Here is a 23915-nt window from a genome sequence, read left to right on the forward strand (position 1 = left end):
ATGGATCAATGTTGCTGAAATACAGTTATAAATCACCCTGCATCCAGAAAAAAACTGCTGGCAACTCTTGCTGCCCCTGGCACCGGCTAGCGTTAGCCAAGCCGCGGTGATTGTCAGCAAGGCTGGCTCGTATGCTAATAGCATCATTAGCCTTAATGGCTTTTGTCCTTAGCCTTCATTAACACCAGTAAGGATTTCAAACCTGATGTCGCTACCTGACTTTTTCGGGGTTTGATTTTTAAAAGATGGTACCTTTCCCCCTTTCGGGTCAAGGTCAAGATGTGTGATGAGTGTGTGTCATCAATCACGTTGATCAGCTTCGGTGGCCGTGTGTCCCTCATCCATCATGATGATGGGTTCCGTTGGCCGTGTGGCCGCGTGTCGGCGTCGGGGGCTTGGGGGTAATTAATAACCTCCAGTGACGGCATTAATGAGTTAACCTGCCCCACTCTCCTGCTGTTCCTGTGACAGATGCTAACGGTCAGCAGCTAGTTACCCCCCTGCTAAAATACCAGCGCTTCAGGTGTATTGACACGGTTGATCTTTTAGTATCCGAGTGAGTGTCTCAGTGGGAATAGAAATGATATACATCCAACAAAGAGACGAATCCAGCTCGGGGGGGGGGCTACACAAAGAACGTTTGGAAGTAATCCTGTCTAGAAGGAGTCTCACCTGAGCAACAAGCCGCTTTCCACGGGGAATAAAAGCCAGACACAAAAGAAAGAGGGATATGTCGGAAAGGCAGTCTAAATAGAGATTGCTGCCTCCTCGAGGTGCAGGAGGAGACTCTCCTTGCCCTCGGGGTCCTGAAAGCCGATCGCTTCATTTTTTTCTTTTTTTTTTGTAAAGAGCAGCTTTGTGGTGTCGTCTCTGAGTGCTCCTGTGAAGAGCGCTCGCTGTCTGTTATGACTAAAAGGAGTGACTTGAGTTTTCATCTCAAAAGACGATAAAGCACAGCCTTGAAAGGACGGAAAATACCCTTGTTTGAACTTAATTCTCCCTTTTTTTTGTGATTCTAAGAGAGCCGATTGTTCTGCTTGGGTTATTGTGAGCCGTGTGCTGGGTGTTGTGTTCCTTGGGCTTTGGGATTGGCCATTGTAGTGCAAGTTGGGTCTCATGCTTTCAGTCCCTGGTGTACAGGATATACTGGGTTGCAGAATAGCTTGCCCATCATGCTTTGCATTGGATCACTCAAGGTGGGCTGGAGTGGGAGGGCGCGTGGGTAGATGTGGTTTTATTTGGCTGCCGTTGGGGGAGCGTCTGGGCTAACTCAACACTTGGCGTGTAGGTTGTTGCCACTTTGAGGTAAACTTAGCCGGGTTTTCGTTAGCTCGTGTGTGGGTAGCTATCAATGCATCATTAGCTTTTGTGCACTCGACGGTTGGCTGCATCGACAGTTTTATCTCTGACGCGAGTTCCGATTTCCCCTCCCATCATGCGGCGCGACCAATTCAGCCAGCAGAATCCCCAACCGCATTGACAAAACTACTCATTAACTCCCACCACCCCTAACTCTCTCTCTCCCTCCACCCTCGTTGCCCCCTTTTTTTTCCTCCAAACGTGCTTTTAGCTTAGAGACAAGAGGGACAGGGCGGGGAAGGACTGACAAAAGGGAAAAAAGACTAAAACCAGTGAGGAGGATTGAATGAGTGAAAGAGCTGCAGGGGGAGAAAAAAAAGTGGGAAGAATGCGATGTCCTGGTGTATGAGGGATTCCATTTTTTTTTTTTTTTTTGCCGTTCCAGAATAGAACAGTAAGTCACCAGTCTCTTTGTCTGTCTTTGATCTCTCGGCTCAGGGATTTGGCACCTGACAAACCCTTCTCTGTCTGAGAGGAGGCCTGCCGAGAGAAAGCCCAGCAGAGTGGGAGAGAGAGATAATATAGAGGAGTTGGAGAGCGATGGGGCGAAAAAGGAGACGGCACAAAAAAAAAAAAAAAAGTAAAAGATGGTGTGGAAAAATTGGGTTAGACATTTGAAAGCTCCACCAGAGGATATGATCAAGTCTTCTCAGCTCAGACCCTATAAAACCTAAATACATGTGTGCTCATGGATATCTGTATTTGTGTCTGTGTGTGTGTGTGGGTTTTGCCACGGCTGGTCCGGACAGAGATAAATCCACCAAGTCTTAAGGGAGATTCCTCGGTCGCTGGGACCACCCACTACTGCGGTCTCTTCCTTCACATAAACACACTCACACACACTCTCACACTCCTAATAGGAAGCAAATTCTGCAGCTTAACTTGGATATCAGCTTCTCAGTTCCCCCTGAACTGTTCTTTTCTGCAGGGCAGTAGCTGCTATAAACAACCCATAATATGTTGACGTCACTTTTTTCAAAATTGCAGAGTTTCAAATCCCAGACTGAGATGTTGTTGGTGTTTGACAACTTGTAGAGTGTTGATTTTGTATTTTTTTTCCATAAAATTTTAATAGTTTTACCTGATTTTATTTCTATTTTTTAACTTATTTTATTGTATTTTTTATTTGATATTTTATTTTATTGCTTTTTGTTCATTGTTTACTGTGTGTCTGTTGTGTTTATATATATATATATATATATATATATATATATATATATATATATATATATATATATATATATATATAATATATATATATTTACTGGAAACCTTGTGTTTATTTAAATTGTGCTATAGAAATAAAGAGGATTGGATTGGACTGGAAGTCGATGGCAAACTTGGATTTAGAGTTTTTGCAGGGAATTCTGGGATGCCCTCTAGGGTCAGCTTGAGACGGCTTAATAATTGATGAGTGCAAAACTCATCAAGCGTGCACAGTTTGAGGCTATGCTTCTTTAAAGAGGCTCAGTCCCGAAGGCTGTGAGGCATAGGACTCAATTAACTCTCACCAGCTTTTAGTAAAGGGGGGGGCATCGTCTCATAGAGCAGCTTGACCCCCCGTTCTCAACTCTGGACGCTTTTCCTGGTCAGCGCACACGTACAAACCAAGACGATGTCTTTGTGTTTGGTCACCTGAATCGGTTACCATCGGTTTAAACAATACCCACGAAGTCCCAGCATCCTTCTGTCGCAAGTGATGAAGTTTGGAAAAGATTGTTTTAAAGATGAAGAGATGACACAAAGCTCCTCCCGACTAATCTCCTCTTTTGAGGGTAAAAGAAGAAAGAAACCTGGGATTTCTGCCCTCCTGCGGGGTTACAATCCGAGGGATCCTTAGTTTAGGGTGAGAGAGTGAAGTGGCAGGGATTCGCCCCTGATTGGCTGAGGAGAAACGGGTAAAGAAAAAAAAAAAGCTCAGCAGGTAGCAGCTAGCCTGGCTCAGCTAAAACCTCGTTACACTAATCCAGCGAGAGGAGAGCGACTGTGGGGCAGAGTCTGACTTTATTACTCCAAGATAAGGTTTTCAAGTACTTTAAGGGGGGGGCGGTTTGTGGATATCCTCTTCTATGTGTGTGTTTTTGTGGTAGGATCAGCCCCCCCCCCTCCCTGTGGTGCACTGATTTGATTTCTAGTGTGGTGAACACATGTGGGAGTTTGTTTATCCGACTATTCTTATGTATGATGTATTTATGACGGCGCCTTTGGAATCCATGTGTGTTTGTGTTTGACTCTGTTTGTGTGTTCCAAAGGGGGAGGGATTGCTTTACCCCTGCAAACTATGAGTGTGTAATTATCTGATTTATATTTGGACCTTCCAGTAGGTCTTTTTTACATCAGAGGAACACAAACAGACACACACACACACACACACACACACACAACCTCATTGAGTGGCAGGTTATTTGGTCCAATCGGTGCGATGACTGTCTGCCCTGCACCTCTTTTGAGAATCGTTCTTTTGTCCTCCTCTTCTGGTTGGGTGCTCAGAGGGTGAAATGTAACCCCGCTACATTTTCCAACCATTATAGAAACGGATAGATGAGGGAGAAACTCCTTGAAACACAAGCCCTCCAATCAAACTGCCACTCACAAGGAAGGTGAGCACCGTTGCCAAAAGTTGGGAACGTATCACTTGGGTTACGAGTTCAGATGGAGATGTGTGTGTGTTTGTGTGTGCGTGTAGCTGTTGTGTTACGCTGCAGGGAATTGAATCAGCCTGGTGAGAGTGACGGAGCTCCCCGACGTGCCAAGAGTGGCGGCATTTGTTTGTTAAATGGTCTGAAATGCCAGCGGCTCCAGTTTCATTGTGCCTCCAAACCTCGCCAATGGAGTGTAGCTTAAATTTGTTAGAGAGACAAGAGGTAGAGACATCGGAGCCCTTCTCTGTATAATCAAAGGGAATAGCGCCCTTCTGTTTTTTTTGAATATGGAATATATGTAGAGCATTAGACAGATACGAGTTTAAGAGATACGAGTTTAATCCGTTGCATGACTGAGTTTGTAAGTCAAACAACATTTAACCAATTAAAATTATTAAAATAATTTTAATCTGTTCCAGACTTGTAAAGAACTCCCAAACTCTCTATATTATGAAAAGAATAACATTTTATCAACCAATAGATATGCATATGCAGATATGCATACCTGTGTATAATTATAGAAGTTATGTAAACAATGATGAGGAATGAAAAGAAACGCGAAAGTCACAAAAGTACACGAGCTAAATCTTTACACCACCAACGAGAATGAGATTCGGTCTTGCTGATGTTGTATCCATCTGCAAACACGTGGTAAAGAACGAGATGCGACCTCAGCTGGTGTTGCATCCATCCACCAACATGCGGTAAAGAACGAGATATGGCCCCAACTGATGTTGTATCCATCCACCAACATGCGGTAAAGAATGAGATCTGGTCTCACTGATGTTGTATCCATCCACCAACACGTGGTAAAGAACGAGATCCGGTCTCACTGATGTTGTATCCATCCACCAACACGTGGTAAAGAACGAGATCCAGTCTCATTGATGTTGTATCCATCTGCCAACATGAGGTAAAGAACGAGATACGGTCCCACTGATGTTGTATCCATCCACCAACTAGTGGTGGTTTCCTGAAGCAAGACTTGTATCTCAGATTTTGGCTTGTATGTCGAACAACAATGTGGACAGAACGACGACTTGTATCTCAAATAACTCGTATCTCGAGGTACGTCATTGCATTGTTGCTGGAATCAAATACAGGCATACTTACAAGCTTTAAGTATTGTTGTTTGGTGGTTGTTTCCATCCGCCAACTAGCGGTGGTGTCCTGAAGCAAGACTCATATCTTGGATTTTGATCGTATGTAAAGCAAAAATTTAGACAGAGCGACGGCTCGTGTCTCAAATAACTCGTATCTCGAGGTACGACTGAATATACTGTATACGTGAGAGAGGAAGAGAGCAAAATGAGGGAGAATTCGAAGAAAAAAAAGCCTCCAGGGGCAACATATTGTTTTCTTGTAGTAAACTGGGTGAATGTGTGAGATCACAGAGTTCTCCTCTTCTCCGCTATTGGGAGACAAGTATGTGATAAAGTGCTATACGACATCTTCTAAACAAAGCCACAGCAAAGATACTTCACCATCTGATTCCCATCAGATTTTGCATCGTTGGTTTGTACAGTCATCGTCTTTGGCCTGTAGTTGCATTTCGCTTAAATAAACTAAAGCTATTTAATAAATTCATGGTCCACAGGGGACGCATGACGCTCACGGCTCTTGGGTCGGAACACCTCCTTTAGCATAAACATAAGGACAGGATTGTTGGATTTGATCGGAGAGTAACTCGTAAATTCTTAGATGTATCGTTAGGACGTAAATATCTCTTCATTACAGTTGTCTTTTCATCTTGCACTGTCAGAAGGATAATATATAGACTGTTCGGTGCTTTGTTTTATTTCCAAATGCTTGCAAAAGTCATGACGTTAGCATCAGTGTCAGCTAGACTTTTTGTTTTGCAGTAACAGGAAAATGTTGGCAAAGTCTGAAACTCTAAGAGAGCTAAAAGTGAAAATATTCCAGGCACCAGTGCGTCTAAAGATAGAGCTGCAAACACGACTTCACACACACTACTGCCTGTAGAGAATGCACTGTTTAGGTAAACGGACACGTCTTTGGTGTCAGATGTGTTTGAAGCTGAAGCTCCGCCCAGCTGACATCACCTGTTGACCAAACTGACCACACTGTCTCCTTGTTGTGTTTCAGCCTGTAAGATCGGTTACTACCGCGCTCTGGCCACCGACGGCTCCTGCTCCAAGTGTCCGCTCCACAGCTACTCCGTCAGGGAGGGGTCCACCTCCTGTGTCTGCGACAAGGGATACTTCCGCTCCGAAACGGACCCGGCGTCCATGCCTTGCACCCGTAAGTACACATCACAGGTAAACCTCGGAAAAACTTACGAGGTAATCCGTTTCCAGGCTAAACTGGAGATACCTGTTCCCAGTTCTGTACTGAACTTTATTAATTAATGCATTTTAATAATATTTGCTTAATATGGATTTATATTAAGTTGTATCATCTTAAGCCGCTTCTTCCTCATTGTGGGTCACGGGGGTTGCTACGGGCTAATAATATGATATTATATGTTTTATTCTGATTTATTACACAGTAACATGATATTATTATGTGTTTTTAACAGTTTAACAGTTTTTAACAGTTTTTTACAGTTTACTAAACTTTTGTGTTTTTAAAATTTTTTTTTTTAAACTGACCCATAATTGAGAACGACGTAACTCGCCGAGGTTTACCTGTATACATTTTGATGTACAGGAATACTTAATGAGTATTTATCAGAAAAATAAGACATGACCCAGAAACACAAGCATCTCTCTGTCTCTCTACCACCCTCTCTCTCTTACATAGGCCAAACTGAATTACCCCCTCACACACACACACACACACACATACACACACACACACACACGCACGCACGCACGCACGCACACACGCACACACACACATAAAGCAGGCGGCTGTTGGTTTAATAGCTGTCATTTGATTCCAGGTGGTACTTAGTGATCAGTCATGGTGACAGAGAGCTAATGAGGGTATAAACCGCTGCATCCCACATTCAGTCTTCCGCAGCCAGGCTGCAAAACAGCAGAGGAGTGTGTGAACAATAGAGGAACCCATTTACACGACCCGTTCAGGGCGGCACAGGCGCGCCTTTATTCCACCTCGGTGTTCGGTGAGTGAGCGGCAAGAAGGTAACCAAGGATCTGAGGAAAATTAGAGATCTTTGTAGAATGCTTTATGCAGATGACACATATCTGTACAACTCAAAAGCAGCTAGTAACAGGTAGCGGCTAACCTAAAGAGGAATAATACACCAGGACGTCGTTGTTCCGCCGCCGTTTTGTTTCCGAGCAAACAATCAGAGCCATCGAAGAAAAGAGTCTTTGTTCCAGCGACTGAGTAAAAAAAAAGGGCCCGAGACAAATAGAGATAAAATATCTGCAGAGGCCCAGACAGTTAACGAAAGAGGAAAAACAAGGACAGATGGAAAGCTGGAGATGTATGCAGAGAATGAATAAGATGCTGCGATAGAGGAGAGGCCGAAGGTGCCAGGAGAAAGAAAATAAAATATTGCATCCAGCTGAAGAAAGTTCAGACTTTTTTTTTTCTTTCTCGGTCTGGTCTGAATGTGTTTCCTCCGACTTTCCGTAACTGCGGTAACAAATATTTAACAATCCTGCTGCCCGGTCACACCTCTAACTTTTTATTTTTTAGAATTTGTTCTGGGGGAGTTGTTCAGTTTCACATCAACGCAAACAGAGGAGAAACCCCCCCCCCCCAAAACGCACAAAGTTGTCTCAACCCCAGGAACATAGCAGCCACACTCATTACATTACAGCCGTCATCCTTACATATGGCCTGCGTTTGTGTGTGAGTGTGTGTCATAAAACAAATGTACAAGCAAAAAAACATCTGCTGAGCTCCTCAGCTCGCGGATTGGTTGGCGTTTGACCCGCGTGATCCGTCCGCTTCTTCTGGATTCCTCACTCAGCAAAGCAGTTTATTAAATTAGACCAACAGCTGAATCCATCCCATCATGAGCCTCGAACAAACCGGACAGCCCCCTAGTTATTCCCCTCGCCACATGGTATCAGCTCCAGATCACCAGGAATGTTCTCCTAGAATATAAACCAATGAATTACGTGAACAGATTGGTAATCTGACACTTCATTGGTTGCTGAGATGTTTTTAATTTGGAGTTTTCTTGGAGAAATAAATATCAGAACACGACGTTCGCAGTTGTAGTGACTGAATTTGCCTTGTATAAATTAATAAAGAATTTGTATGAACATAAAAACATTTAATCAACAATGATTGGATTTATCATTTGAAGCTAGACTGCTTGTGTTTTATTGTCTTGCAGTAAAATAGATCTTTAAATGTCTTGGCACTCTAACCTTCAGAGCATTAGTCGGGCAAAACCGTTCAATTCAAGGCTCCTTATTTTTCACAACTAAGCATTTTTACTGCCAATTTTTCTTATTTGTAAAAAATAGATTTTCACATTAATTTTTTTTATGTCCTGCCTCGATTAAAACCCATTTCCTACTTTCGCAGCAAAATATATTTGAGGGGGAAAAAAAAAAACCCAACCCATAAAAGATGACAAAAAAAATAAAAAAATAAAGTTTTTTATTCAAACTTGTAATAAATAAACACCCAAAACATTTTTAATAACTAAACCTGCCCCTGATATGTGTGTCACGCGTCTGCCTGCTCACCGTTTTGTCCGTCGCTAATAAATTGAGTCAGACTTTAAATGAATGAGCTCTGGGCTCATCTCTATTGTCCAGTTAGCCAGTGAGGTATGCGAGTCCGACTGCTTCAAGCAACAGCTGTCCACGCTCATTACTGGTCTTATTTTATTAGAGCCTGATCCGTCTGTGGATCCCAGTGAGCCGGACTCTATCCACCCTCAACCTCGCCCCGCCACCAAACATCTGATCTCTGAACCCCTCGCCCCCGTCTGTCTGTTTTTCCTTTCTCATGCATTTTTTTTTTAAAAACAAATTCTCACCCACATATTAGAGCTGTGTAATTACAGCTGTCACTCACACGTCCCTCATTCTGCCTTCGCTCTTACTTTAAACCCACTCCGAGTCACGAACGGAGTCGATGAAGAGGAGAAAAAAAAATCATTTCCCCCCGTTGAAGGTCAGAACTAGCACCTCTGGTAATTGATGTGTGTGTGTGTGTGTGTGTGTGTAATTGAAAACGCTTTCCCTCTCTCTCTTAGCTCAGATTCCAGCGATGCATGATGAAGATTAAACGTGGTTATTCCTTCATTGTGTTTGTGGGCAGCCCAGTTATTCCTTCTGTAATTCATACGTCAACACCGTTTTCTTTCCTTTTTTGTTTTAATCTTTTACTCTTTTTTGCAGCGTTTATTCTTTATTATTTCTTTATTCTTTTCACCATTAACTGAGCTCCACATTGATCGTTTGCCTCCCACTCTTTGGACCGGCTCGCTCGAGGGTCCTGACAGAATAAATAGATTTGTTCCAACAGATTTTCTGTGCTGCAGGAATATTTTTGAAGACTTTTTCATGGATTATTTTTATATATCTTGTCTTGCTCTTATGTTCACTTTGCCTTACAGCCAGTCTTTTTGTGTTTGCATTGGTTATTTTTCAGTGTAAACTACTTTTGTAGCCGTGCTTTTTCAATTCTGTCAAGATTAAAACCATTTAAAGCCAATTGGGGTCATATTTGGTCAACTTGATCTTTTGGGATTTTGAGACTTCCAAATCCTAAATTTAATATTTTTTTCATGATAAACCTGATGTATAGAATCAGACGCATGCATCTGTATCTGACAGGTGAAAAAATTATTATTGAATCAATTATTGAATAGTTGAGGCTTTTAAAGATGTTGAACTGCTTGAGATCTTGTTAAGTCAACACAACTCAACAAAATATCCACAATTTGCACCAGAGTTAATTCATAAGCATGCAATTTAGGGAACGATATTGTAATAATCATTGAGCAAAGTTGGCAATGAACATGTATACATGATAGAGTGTGAATTCACACACATCGGGTTGTAACGAGGCACAGGGACGACGCCCGGGGGACTGGTTGCGCCGCTGCCGTTCTCCATTTTGGGGTTTTTTGATGTGTTTCTCAGATTTTCCCCCAGTTTTCTTAGCGGTGTGGTTCGAGGAAGAGGGAGGGATGGGGAGTGAAAGCAGAAAGTGGAGGACTCGAGGGGGGCGTCGAATGAATCCCAGCCGGATGGTCGACGTTCCGGTCAATTTAGCCTGCGTTGCTAGCGCGGACCCGAGCGCCACTCAACTAACAATTACAGAAAGGAAAATACTGGAGGAGAGAGGGATGGAAAGAAATAAAGACGGATTAAAGAAGTGGTGGAGTGAGAAAAAAGATGAAGGATGAAGTAAATTGCTGGGAGAGGCGGGAAAAAAAAAAGGGAATCCCAAAGTTTCTTGAGGAGAAACTTTCTGAGACTCCCTCCGGAATCCGGCGGGAAGGAATGTGAATTTTAAGGCCGTGTTGAGCCGACGTCGTACGAAGGTTGTGTGAGCGTCGAGCGCCCGTCAGTCTCTCTCCCAGGATTAATTACCGGGTGTCAGTCACAGCCGACGGCTCTCCCACGCTCCCTTGCTCCCACTGGTGCATTCTGGGAGAGCGACAGGTACAGCCTAAGGTAGTTTATGTGTGTGTGTGTGTGTGTGTGTGTGTGTGTGTGTGTGTGTGTGTGTGTGTATGCCATGTGATGGAATGTGTTTAAGACTTTATACAGTAATAAAGTTATATAGTCTATCCATGATAAACAAACAAACCGTCTTCCTGATTGACGTTGACGCAAAGACTCAAATATCTGGTTTGAGAGCCGTCGCTGTCAAGAGTATCTAAACAAGACAAGAACCCTTCAGGGTGGACCGGATACATTATTTTAGCTTTTGACCCGTTGGGTTTATGATCAATGAGTCCAGATGACAGCCTGGTAATGACTTTATAGTCAGGGTGTGAGGCAGCAGATGATTGGCTCTGGAACGGGACCAGAGGTCAGCTGGACCTTGTACCGTTAGAGACTGTTGGGTGTAGACCGGGGGGTGGCAAACTCATTTTCACTGAGGGCCACGTCAGCATAACAGCTGTCCTCAAAGGACCAGATGTAACTAATAAATGTAACTAAATGTAACTTAATGTAAAGTAAATTAATGTAACTACTCATTAATATTTGGAATTTGTTACTTATTCTAGTTCCAAACATTACAGTTGAACAGAAAAAACATGTTTGTTTGTTTCTCTGTTATAACATGAATCCTTTTAATTTTTCAGGTTATTAAACCCACAGAACTCCAACAATCAATGATCAAACTATCAATCAATAAAGAAAAATAACTTTATTCAAAATGTGTTTTTTAAAAGTTAAAATGGGTTTAATTAGTGCATTGTGGGAAATGTAGTTTTGGTCAAAGCACACTTTTGACCTATTTATTTTTAGACACTGACTTTTAATCCTCTCGAGGGCCACATAAATTGGCGTGGAGGGCCAAATTTGGCCCCTGGGGCCTTAAGTTTGACACATGTGGATTAGACATTCAAATCAAACCATGAAGGAAAAGATGGAGGGAAATGGTTGATCGTAGTCTTTCATTGAGGGTCAGTTCCATCCACCGTCGCCGTCTTCTCCCCCCCATCCCAACTGGTTCCTCTCCTCTCCCTGGATGTTCATCCGGCGCTTCTTTCTCCATCTGTTTCCATCCTCCCTTCCACATTCCCTCCTTCATCACCATCCCCAACATGCGGCACATACATCATGAGTGAAACCGCTCTTCCACGTCTCCATTAATACAACCGGCGCTTGTGCACAAAAGCACATTTATTTCTCTTCAGGCGACCCGCACACGCCGTCCCCTCCTCCTCCTCCGCCGCTGCTTCTCGATGAAATCATTCATTGCCACGCTGCTCCTCCTAAAAATAACACTGATAATTAATTTCCGTTGTGAAATGATTCGTCTGCGGACTGACTAGCATTCATATTTCACCCGGCATCGATCCCTCCAGCCCCACTCGTGGTGTGCGCTTCATTAGTCAGGGAGAGGGTGAACCAGACGGGGAGGAAGACGGAGTTAAGTCCATTACCATCAGTTGAGTTTGAAAGCGACGCAAAAACAAAGTAAAAAACAGAAAAACAAAGCATTAATTGTGATAAAGCCGACGTTTAAATTGGGATTGATGTTTCGTGTCTCTCTGAATCTGCTCCTTTGGCTTCAAAAAGTGAATTTTGCTAAAATTTCCTGACTGATGTCGTACAGCTGCGGCGTTCTTCCACCTCCAGCTGATTCCACGTACGAATAGGAAAGAAATCTGCCTGGATATTAGATTTCAGGGCTGAATTAACTCCAGAGAAACCGGATCCTCTCTCGCTGTAATGGACAGGACATTAAAAGGGAATTCAAGACACCCCAAAGCTCTCAATAAAGGGACCTCCACGTCAGCTACACATGTACATTAATTACGTTTGAGGCTGTCTTTTGCGAGTCTTTTTTTGAGTCTTTCCTCCTCGTCCTCCGCAGGTCCCCCATCGGCGCCCATCCACCTCATCTCCAACGTGAACGAAACCTCCGTCAACCTGGAGTGGAGCCCGCCCCGGAGCTCTGGGGGGCGCCAGGACCTGACGTACAACGTGGTGTGTAAGCGCTGCGGGCCCGACGGCCGGCGCTGTCAGCCCTGCGGTAACGGGATCCACTTCAGCCCCCAGCAGCTGAGCCTGAAGGGGACGCGGGTGTCCATCAACGAGCTGCAGGCCCACACTAACTACACCTTCGAGGTGTGGGCGGTGAACGGAGTGTCGCCCCAAAGCCCCGGGCCGGAGCAGGCCGTGTCGGTGACCGTCACCACCAATCAGGCTGGTGAGTCGACCGGTGGCGGTTTGAGGGACGTTAGTCCCAAGACGTAGAGTTGAGTACATTTTTATTTTTCCGTGCATTTTTTTTGGAAAAGCAACGTATAATCAATGACGTGAGCCAAGGTTTACCTGTATTACATCAATGACTGTTGAAGTGGTCGACAGTGACTGAATGACATATTCTCAACCTCAGTGAATGAATTCTAATATATCATTATGGTATACCGTTACCAGCATATTTTAATGCAAGACGAATTTGTCTTTGCTGGGTCAAGAATCAAGAAATCAGGTCAACAAAAAAACAGTTCATTAGGGGGAAAAAGAGTGATTGTGATTGAACACAGTTGCCGTTTGCAGCTTTTGATGACATTTTAAAAATACTCACTGCAGATTTACGAAGTATTTTGGTGGACTGGCTTTGTCCTCGTGTGTGGAGTCTTCTAAATTCAAAGCACAAGTCTGATGGAGTGCTTGAGCACTTTTTTGGGGGACAATTTGCATGTCAACACATGTCTATTAAAGCTGTAAATAATGTTGGTGGAGGCCGGGTGATTAGTTTGTCTCTCCTTTTTATTTTGCATTTTTTCGCTTCGGTTTTGCATAATTGGGCACGAGGCTGCAGATGGGGGGTGGGGGGTGGCGATGTGCTATATTTAGCTGTCGAGCTAATGAATTAGATGAGCTGTATTGATCTGTGGAGGCTTCATTACAAATGTTGCGTGTGTGTGTGTGTGTGTGTGTTTAATTATTCGGGTAGAATACGCTCTAAATGCAGCTTGAGCAAGAGGAGAGCCCTCTAAGCCTGAGGGTGCGTTCAAAAGCCTCCCGTTGTTTTGTCATTTAGCCATTTTGTAGCCAGTTTGTTGTGCAAATGGATTTTACAACCCTGGCCCTTCCTCTTCATCCCTCCCTGTTCTCCTTCCACTTATAGCTGATCATTACTGTGTCTTCGTTTTACTGCCCTGCTCTTGGGTGGCGAAATAAGTACCCTTTTGTCAGTGTGTGTGTGGTTTTTTTTTTCCTCCCAAACTAATTCCCATCCCTGGGAAAAAAAGCGGATATCTTGAATAGGGCTTGGGTGAGCAATTTAAGGTCAGGGTGACTTGATTTATCAGCCGGGGTCAGGAAGATAGAGATGAATGGGGATGCTGCCTGTGGGAGAGCTGCTAGCGCTGCCAGACCGGCGTGTAGGGGCCGTAATGGAGCACACCCTAGAGTCAAGGCCGTAATAGAATGTCAGCACGGTCATACCGATGTGCCAGAGCTCCAAAGCACACTAGCTCACACACATAGCGACATGGAAACACACCCACACACACGCGCGCTGATGTCGCCCGGAGATTGCCCAAGGCTAAACTTCTGACTTTCGTCTACGATACAGACGATGTTGCCTTTGGCGCGTCAACCGGTGCATGTTCCACAACTGTTCCCTCGGATTAGTTACATGAAACTTGCAGCTGGAAGCACTATTATGGGATGTATTTATGTGTTTGCACATGTGCAAGAACCACCTGCACGCTGGGCTTGATTGAAAGTGAGAAAAAACGTGTTGCGGAGAATGTTTGTGCACTTGTTGATGGAGACGAACAATGTCCTCAATGTGTCCCCGGGCATGCGTGTCTCCTCTAATTGTGTGTGTGTGTGTGTGTGTGTGTGTGTGTGTGTGTGTGTGTGTGTGTGTGTGTGTGTGTGTTAAATAGAATAGCTCGAGACTGATTGGATTTCTTCCTGCTAATGCTTGGTAGGGGCTTTAGAAGCTCTGGTTTCAGCCGCTGGTAATCCAGCCAGTCATCTGCGGCTGTCCTTCTCTCTGTATCGCCTCTCCTCATCCAGACACCGTGGATTACACATGTATTATGATAGATTTATTGGGATTTATAAGCGCTGTGGAAAAGGCAGCCAAACACCCCCACCCCCCACCCCCCAATCCTTCTACAACAGTTAGAATTTCCGCAAGAGAACAAGTGAGGAAGGCAGGTTGGTAGTTTGGCGCTTTGGGGGAAGACGGATGAAGGTGCAGCGGTGGGAGACACAGATTAAGACATGAGTGTTGGTGATTACGTGTGTGTGTGTGTGTGTGTGTGTGCACACAAAAGAGGTCAGGTTGTGTCTCCCCAGGAACAATTTCAGTGTCGTAAATCAGTCAGGACGTAACCCTTTCACCCAGGCAGCATGAGGAAAAGCATGGGGGGGAGAGGGGAGAAAAGTGAAGGGGGTGTCCATGCTTTGAACTGACCCCTGGCTGTAAATGGATGTTTTTTACCCCTTTATGGGTTCGAGTACTTTGTGTGTGCGTGTGTGTGTGTGTGTGTGTGTGTGTGTGTGTGTGTGTGTGTGTGTGTGTGTGTGTGTGTGTGTGTGTGTGTGAGAAAGACAGGCAGAAAGAGAGGTGTTTATGTCTCCATACAAAATGCTTGGCAGGCTGAGGTGACTAAAAGTGAATTAGTGCATGAGAGAACGTGTGTGTGGCCACGTCTGTCATTGCACGTGTGTGTGTGTGTTAGTGAGTTTCCATCTCGTACATGGGGAGATGGAAGCTGGTTTTATAGGTGGGGCTGGAAGCATGAGTCGTTTCTTTGACACGCTGAAAAACGGCTCCCTCTCCGGCTATTTTTCCTTGGCGGCAACTAAAAAAAAAAAAAAAAGTGAGTGACTTCAATCTGGCAACCAGACTCCAATCTGGCAACCACATGTGCACAGCGGCCGCTGTCTCTTTTAATGTCAAACTGTAATCGACCGCATATTTGCACAACTGCTGGAGCCGACCACAGCTGCTCCTCGCTGCACAAATACTTGGTGATGAACACGCTCACCAAGACAAACTTGCACACTTTGCAAATTGTGTTCCGTATGCAGGGATAAATAAAAAAAAAAACATATATAAAAAAAGAAATCACACACAACCGTCACTATTTGGTATTTAAACCAATCGGAACCCAGAGTGCTGTTTACCTGCAGCGGGTTTTGATTTATTATTTAGTATGCATGGGTGGCATGATTGAGTTTTCGGCTGTCAGTGTGAGATAATGGGACTCTGTGTCTTTGTGCGTTTGTATTTGTTGGATGCACTTATTATGAGGTGAGATATGAATATTCATGACATCTAACACTTATTATTCTCTTGTTAAATTAAACAACTCTGCCCTATATTTTAAATTCTTCTGCAGAGGCGGCGGCTTGTCGAGCGTAATTTTGCACGACTCGCAGCCTCAGGTTAAACTTTTCTCGGTCTAGACATGTCGGATTTAATCTTCACACATCACGTGTGGTATTATATTACCTATTTGTTTTCGTTTCATAAAATAAAATAAAAAAAATCTTAACCCCTAAATCCTATTTTTACAGCACCTTCTCATGTAGGGGGACCTCATGTGGGACTAGTCCAAAAATCACTCATCTTTATCTGGACGTTAGTCAAGGGAAAAATAAAAGTGCAACTAGAGGAGGCAACACGATTAAACCGCCATATCTGTCATCTTTGGAGGGAAGATGGATGTGTGGATTACGTTTGGTGAACGAAGGCTTGTGACCCCCTTGGGGGGGTTTTCTCTCTGAGCCAGATTGTCCTCGGCCGGCCCCCAGGAGGGCCCTCAAATTGGTTCTCGCTGCCGAGTAAGATTGATCGGAGGGATCCAAATGGCCGCCATCTAATTGTTTAACGGAGACGCAACACATTAGGCCAACAAGATTACACAACCTCGGGTTAATCTATTTACCAAAGAGATGTCTGCAATCCCATCCCTCTCCATCTCCATCTCAACCCCCCCACCAATCACAACCCTCCTCCTGTCACTTTTTTTTTCTTCTTACCATGCTGAAACTCAATCTGAGGCTAGTGCTTGAATTCCAGACCCCGTTTTGAATTCAATCCTCCTCTAAAAGCAGGGTTTTGTTAGCGTTAGCTTAAAGGCTAGGCTCCCTGGAGCCCCCGGTCAAAGTGATGAGAATGTATATGGTGTCATAGATAATCCAATCATAATCGGTGGACCGCCAACCCCTCATTAATCATCCCAGTGTAATTTTTTAAAAGGCAGATGGTCTGGAACGAGTAAGGTTACAGTATCACGGAGGAGCATAGGTCAAACATGTAGCTCCTCGCTGGAATGCTACCTGGGCGCCGTGGAAACGCCGCGTCTCCCGTCGATATTAGATGAGCAATATCTTTAGAACCAACCTGCATGTCTTTTTATACCCGAGTTGTGTCTCTATCTCTATTACCTCTTGTTGCAAAGTCGACATCTCAACCCGGTCCAACCGTATATCTTCCCATCTGCGCCAAATTCCACTTGTACACAAGTGTTTACGACGCTATCTCCACGTTTTCTTTTTTGTAGCATCCAAGCGAGTGCGTATGACCCAATTTTAGTGCTGTCACACACTCCCTGAAGATAGAGGTTTGATTTGTGCGCCGGCGTTCCACTTGAGGGAGAGGATGAGCGTTTGCCATTATCTGTGCTTTAACCTTCACGTGTTAAACGCGTCTGAATGCAGATAGCACGGCCGCTTGAAATACGGCCTCATTATCAAGCCGGAGCAGGACGGCTTTGAGATACGACGGCTTACTCTAGCATTAATGAAAACTGATTGATTTGCTCTCTTGAAAGCTAAAATAAAAAATTAAACCTGTCACGCTCATTACGGGCTTTTTCTACGGACAGCTTTGTAGTACGTTTCCCAGGGTGACCCGCAGAAATGGATGTAGACGTCGTTTTGCCATCTCGTAGGAAAGGAAGTTGAGTCTTGCATCAGCCAAAGCAGAAATTGGATGTTTTATTGATGCCAACCATTAGCTCAGAAATAGCATCGCCATACACTCACGCTTTGACCATCCAGCTGTGTAGCCAAACCGCTTTGCAACACCTCCGATTTTGAATGCGAGCCAAGTTCAAAGACACATGGAAGTCATTGCTGTTTGACTTTCCCCCCAGCGAGAGGCAGGCGAAGGGTGAGGGATTAAGGGGAGCAACACAAAAGAGATTTGGTACCTGTCAGGCTGGAAACAACAGGGAGGTGTGCGGGAAAGTTGTGTGATTTTCCTGTGTTTTATTTCGTCTCATTGTAGCTCCTTCGCCAGTCACGTCCATCCAGGCGAAAGATATCACGAGACACACCATCTCATTGGCCTGGCAGCCCCCGGACAGAGCCAATGGGGTGATCCTGGAGTATGAAGTCAAGTATTACGAGAAGGTGAGAAGTTGCATCGGAAAAGCGTCACTTCTTTTTTGGCTTCCTTCTCCAAAACTCACTTCAACGGCTCATTTATCTAAAAGTTGACACTCGTCACCAGTAGATAAGATGTTCAGGAACGTTTTTACACAACAGTCGTGTCACTATCTCCAACAGATTTCTTTCGATCTGATGCCCGTTTTTTTCTACATTTCCTCTTCAGGACCAAAACGAAAGAAGCTACAGAATCATTAAAACCTCATCGCGGAACACCGACATCAAGGGTCTCACGCCGCTCACCTCCTACGTGTTCCACGTGCGAGCTCGCACGGCGGCCGGCTACGGGGAGTTCAGCGGTCCGTTCGAGTTCATGACCAACTCCGGTGAGTCCTTTTATCCCTCTGAGGTAGAGAGGTTTCCCCGCCAGCTTCATCACACCCATTCAGGAAAAACCCCTGCCACGATGGCGTCTTTTACTTTTATCGTAAAAGTCGTTCATCAAAACAACTTTATTCTGCAAAACATTAATGATATCGCGTTCCAGCACCTGACTGGCAACTCCAGTCGCTTCCATTATTCAAGCTGCTTTGAGTCTCGGTGGAAATCCCAGCTCAGGTTCAACCTTTATGTCTTTTTTGAAAAAACCTAAAGAACCTGACGTTTTTAGTTTGACGCCGCTGAGTTCTTCTCATTAGAGGCTTTAAATGCTACGAATTTAAAAACACATCATAAATACTAACCCATAAATAATACGAGTAGAAGCCACTCTACGTGGGTGGACTCTGATCAGACATTTACATTACAACCTCTAGCAGCGCCGCCAAAGACTGTTAAAATTTACTGATTTTTTTTTGTTTAATTTGAGCTAAAAGGTTTCCACATATTCCATCAGATGCCAGATCATTGCGATGTTAAAATGATTTTAAAAGTGAATGTAGAGGAGCTGGAATGAAACAAACTGAAACCGATAAGCGTCAAAACAATTCAATCAATTGATTCGTACTCCTTCTAAAAAACAAATTTTCTCTGAGGGCCACATCAGTATAACGGCTGTCCTCAAAGGGCCAGATGTCACTAATAAATGTAACTCAATGTAATGTAAATTAAATGTAAAATAAATGTAACTACTCCTTAATGTTATGCAGCTCTGAATTTATTACTTATTCAAGTTACAAATTTTTGTTTAAAATAAATCCTTTTAATTTGTCAGGTTATTAAACCCACAGAACTCCATCAATCAAGGATCAAACTATCAATCAATAAAGAAAAATAACATCAGACACAATTATTTCAAAACGTTTTTGTCGAAGTTAAAATGGGCTGAATTACTGCATTGTGGGACACTTTTGACCTATTTATTTTTAGACACTCTGATCTTTTATTCTCTCGAGGGCCACATGAAATGATGTGGAGGGCCACATTTGGCCCCCGGGCCTTGAGTATGACACATGTGACATGTGGTTTTAAGAGAAGCCCAGACGTCTAACGGTTAAGAACACTTCCTGTTTGTGTCTACAGGAAGAGGTCGATGACTCTATTGATCTTATTGATAGATTTTGTCTTTCCCCCCCTCTCTATCCCACCCTTTCTTTTCTCCTCCCCCCTTCTTCCCTTCCTTTTTCCTCAGTCCCAGCTCCCATTATCGGCGATGGCACCAATTCCACAGTGTTACTGGTTTCGGTGGTGGGAAGCGTGGTCCTCCTCATCATCCTCATCAGTGCTTTCGTCATCAGTCGGAGGTCAGCGTCGTCCCTGCTTCCTGTTTCTAACACTAACACACAAAAACGACGGGATGTCTCGCTTATAGCTGTCCCACACACACACCCTCACACACAAGTCGATGTTGAATGAGTGACGACTCGCCACACCGGAGTCGTGATTGACAGGTGTGACAGCTGAAGAGATGCAATCAGCGACCCCTGGCTCCCGGTCCTTCTGCATCCCTCTCCCTCCATCGCTCAGCTGGTGGCTGTAATCCAGGCCGCCGGTTATTTTCTGCCGCTACGCCTTGCTGACCGCCGTGAAGAGAATGAGAGAGAGAGAAATGAAGGGGTGATGGATTTGGAAGGGGGTGCACAATGAGATAAGCAGGCAATGAAAAGTCGGGGGATAGAATAGAGAGAGAGGGGGCGAAAGCGAGTGGCATCAGGTGGATTCGCCGTGACCCAATCTCAGGGTGTTAACCGGCAAGCAGGACAACGCGTCACACTGATGGGATTACATGCAGATGGGGCCGCTTCACCTCGGTGTGTGTGTGTGTGTGTGTGTGTGTGTGTGTGTGTGTGTGTGTGTGATCCCCCCCCCCTGCTCAGCCTAGCAGGTGGTTGCCTCTTGTCTTTTTTTATATGCATATGACGACCGCTGTCATTGTGCCGCCGCTGCCGTCCTGTGAATGTGGGGAGGGACGGTAATCACGTCGCCGTTTGCCGTCGTTACACAACCACAGAGGAGGACAATGCCTCACACATCTGGTCATTTCCTCCACCGACCCGCCGCATCAATATAAGCCCAGGTGTCAAGGCTGCCTGAGGGATCCACAGCGGTTTAAGTGCATCTCGTCTACCATTGATTTTCTGCTGTGTTATCAGTGCCCTTCAGGAGCCTGAAGCGCTGAAGGATAGGCCGGACTTAAAGTCGTAATATCATAACGTTAAAATACCACACCGCAAGTGAAAGTCGCTCAGTTAAAAGAAACAGATTGCAATCAGTAAAATATACTCTTTAATACTAAATATAATCAAGTAAACTGTCTTAAAAGTGACTGAACATCAGACTATTTCAGTGAGAATGAAATTGCAGTCGAGAAGAAAATATTCAACATATGGGAAACATGTTGAAGCATCACTGACAACTCCTGTTTTGCACATTTTTTCTCATGCAGTCATTAATTATAACAAAGAGACAAGGTCTGATTGACCGATCAGGTCTTTAAATTTCATCCCTTAATTCTAAACTGCTTGGAATGGAGCCGTTGGTGTTGGTTCCACAACTATTAGTTATACAGATGTGAAAACAGGTACTGTTTTTGTGTGATAAACTGAATCTGAGATATTTTACTGTCCAAAAAAAGGTTTCTGTATTTGTTACGAGCTCCCATTTAAATCCTTATTTCCAACAGAATATAAATGTCTCAACAGTAATCAGTGATTGTGAAACCACTTCACTTCATTTAATTGATGATAAGTAGGTTTAGAGTCTGGTTTTGGTTTTAATTACGGTTCACTGACTTGACATGTGTTCCATTATTTTTATCATTATGATAATTTCTCAGACACGCATTGTTTGTTTGTTTTTCTGACACGTTTTACATTATGGCCTAAACTTGCCACTGACCGTCTTGCTGTTTTTGCCCCCAGAAGGAGTAAATACAGCAAGGCCAAGCAGGACTCTGATGAAGAAAAGCACTTACATCAAGGTAACTGATGATGAACACTCCACCTACACACTCTGTAATTGAAGAACATTAACCCTGTCAGGTGCGTTCATGTGTGCATGCTCTCTAAACCGCAAATGAAGCCCATAAAAGGGTGAAAAAAGAACAGTTTTGAAGTTAATGTACTTGCATCTTAACATGCTCCAAACACCTCGTTATCAAGTCATCAACATTGTTATTTGCGACTCACAAAAATTTCAAGTTAATGATCTCCATCTCCATTGGAGTCAACCAAAGTTGCATGAAAAGCAATGGAGTTAGAGGAGGAGGAGAGGTTCCACAGAGGAAGGCAGCGTAGCCTGAAGCATGATGGAAATAAAGAACAGATGGGAGTCGAGTTCCTGGAATGAATTAACCTTCACTTTTCACTCCCTTATTTCTCTTTTTTTTTATATCTCCTTTCTTAGGAGTGAGGATATACGTTGACCCTTTTACCTACGAGGACCCGAACCAAGCCGTCCGCGAGTTCGCCAAAGAGATCGACGCCTCCTGCATCAAGATTGAGAAAGTTATTGGCATCGGTGAGGTGTTTTTTGTTTTTTTTTAGTTTTTCTAGCAACTACAATTCATTCTGCCATCTTATAAATCAAATTTTCAAAGTGCCGTGATGTTGGGCGGTGTCTGACTAAGGCATATTGCAACATACTTTGGATAAAAGCACCCCCCCAACTAATAGAATAATAGTGTATTTTCTTTCAGGCAAATATTCCGCTGCTGGCATATCTTTTCTTTGGTGATTTGTGTTTGCGTGCAATGTTCTGGGGCGCTGCTTGTCAATAAAACGTCAAGGCAAACTTGGATAATAACATTTGGTTTACTGCCTCAGGTAGAGGTCAATGAGTAAAAAAAAAAAAAAAAATCACGCTAAATATGTTGCCTGTGCCACCGGTGTGGCCAGAGAAAAGTCATCCAATGACAAAATAATAAAGAGAAAGAATCAATATCTATTTCCCCTCTTAGCCTCTCCGGTGGTGTAGGGGAGGAGGGGCAGTAAGGGATTAAAGACCCTAATCAATGTTTAAAGTGCACCCCTTCTAACCGGCTCACACCGTCGCCTACCCCCTTCTTGATTTGATTTATCGTCCGGCGTGGCAACCGATGTCCTTGAGTGTCATCATTCTGCATTTTAAACCCCGACTCTCTGTTTTCCAGGGGAGTTCGGCGAGGTCTGCAGCGGCCGCCTGAAGATGCCGGGCAAGAGAGAGATCTGCGTCGCCATCAAGACCTTAAAGGCCGGCTACACCGACAAACAGAGGCGGGACTTCCTGTCCGAGGCCAGTATCATGGGGCAGTTTGACCACCCCAACATCATCCACCTGGAGGGCGTGGTCACCAAATGTACGTTAACTTCCTGTGTGCGGAAAAAGATGGAAGACAAAAATAGTTGCCATTTCCAAATGAGGGACTGTAATTATATCTCTGTTTGAAAAAGCTTAAACTATTTTAGAGATGTAATTGCTGCAGGATATTGCAGTAAAACTGCATGTGTGCACACATACACACACACACACACACATGACTGTTATATTGAAATAACATAGAAAGGACATTTATTCCTGCTGTCCCCTTCCTCCCTTACGACAATAAATCATCCTGTGGTTTACGGTGACTTTGGAAAAGGGTGAGCATGGGGACAAACTAATCTTTACACACCAAAAGTGTGTATTTGCGTGACGTGTGTGTGTGCTACACGCAGAATATCTGAAGGTATACGACATTTGTGTTGTGTAACGTTCACAGAGGCCTGTTTTTGGTCCTATATCTGTTTGTATTTGTGCCCATGTGTTATCTAGATGTCCCATCCGGGTTTATCCCCAGGTGGGTTTTGTCCAGATGGAAGGGGTCCAGCATTAGTGGGAAAGAGAAGGTGGTACATGGAAGGGTAGGGGGGGACTAATGGGTCCAGGAACAGAGTCTGTAGCGCGGCACCAGGCTCATTAATCATGGTGTCAGCTGTAAATGTGTTTGGGGTTAGGGAGTGATACCCTATCCCTCCACTATCTGCTGCTGCCTGGTCGAATATCATACCCTCTGCCCTTGGCACTCACACCCCCTACTCTTTCCTTTTCTTCCTACCTTTTACACCTTCCCCCGATGCTATATATTAGTCTAGATGTGCGTGAGCCAGTGTTTTGTCAGCACATGTCAGTTTGTGTGTGCACCTTTGATTGCATACATGTGTGTGTGAGTGTTACCGTAGCTGATGGCCGGCCCTGGGATAGATGGATGAAGTGCCTTAATGCATCGTGACACAACAGCCAGACTCTATCTGTGCTAGATAACACTGTCTGTCTGAACAAACTGCGCACACACACACACACACACACACACACACACACACACACACACACACACACACACACACACACACACACACACAGGACATGCTTGGCTCGGTTGAAGACGTGAACAAACAGCGGCACAGGCAGAATTGCTTATCACCTATTACACCTCTCCCCCACGAGGAATGACCTCTCAGACTTCACAGGGGAACAAAAAAACGAGAACGACAGAGAAGACGGG

At 44.3% G+C, this 23915-nt stretch overlaps 1 protein-coding gene across 2 annotated transcripts in view; it reads left to right on the forward strand.

Annotated features, from left to right (window-relative positions):
• epha4l (eph receptor A4, like) overlaps positions 1-23915 on the forward strand; it is a 51730-nt gene that overhangs the window by 16986 nt on the left and 10829 nt on the right. The window contains exons 4-11 of one of the 2 annotated variants that reach the window (XM_068316919.1): positions 6108-6263; positions 12462-12797; positions 17856-17980; positions 18183-18342; positions 19587-19698; positions 21316-21374; positions 21800-21913; positions 22545-22730. In XM_068316919.1, the coding sequence (XP_068173020.1) occupies positions 6108-6263; positions 12462-12797; positions 17856-17980; positions 18183-18342; positions 19587-19698; positions 21316-21374; positions 21800-21913; positions 22545-22730 (1248 nt within the window). The remainder of the gene's footprint in view (positions 1-6107; positions 6264-12461; positions 12798-17855; positions 17981-18182; positions 18343-19586; positions 19699-21315; positions 21375-21799; positions 21914-22544; positions 22731-23915) is intronic. The other variant, XM_068316920.1, reaches the window with a different exon arrangement.

This window comes from Antennarius striatus, chromosome 6, assembly GCF_040054535.1.
Source record: "Antennarius striatus isolate MH-2024 chromosome 6, ASM4005453v1, whole genome shotgun sequence".
Classification (NCBI taxonomy): domain Eukaryota; kingdom Metazoa; phylum Chordata; class Actinopteri; order Lophiiformes; family Antennariidae; genus Antennarius; species Antennarius striatus.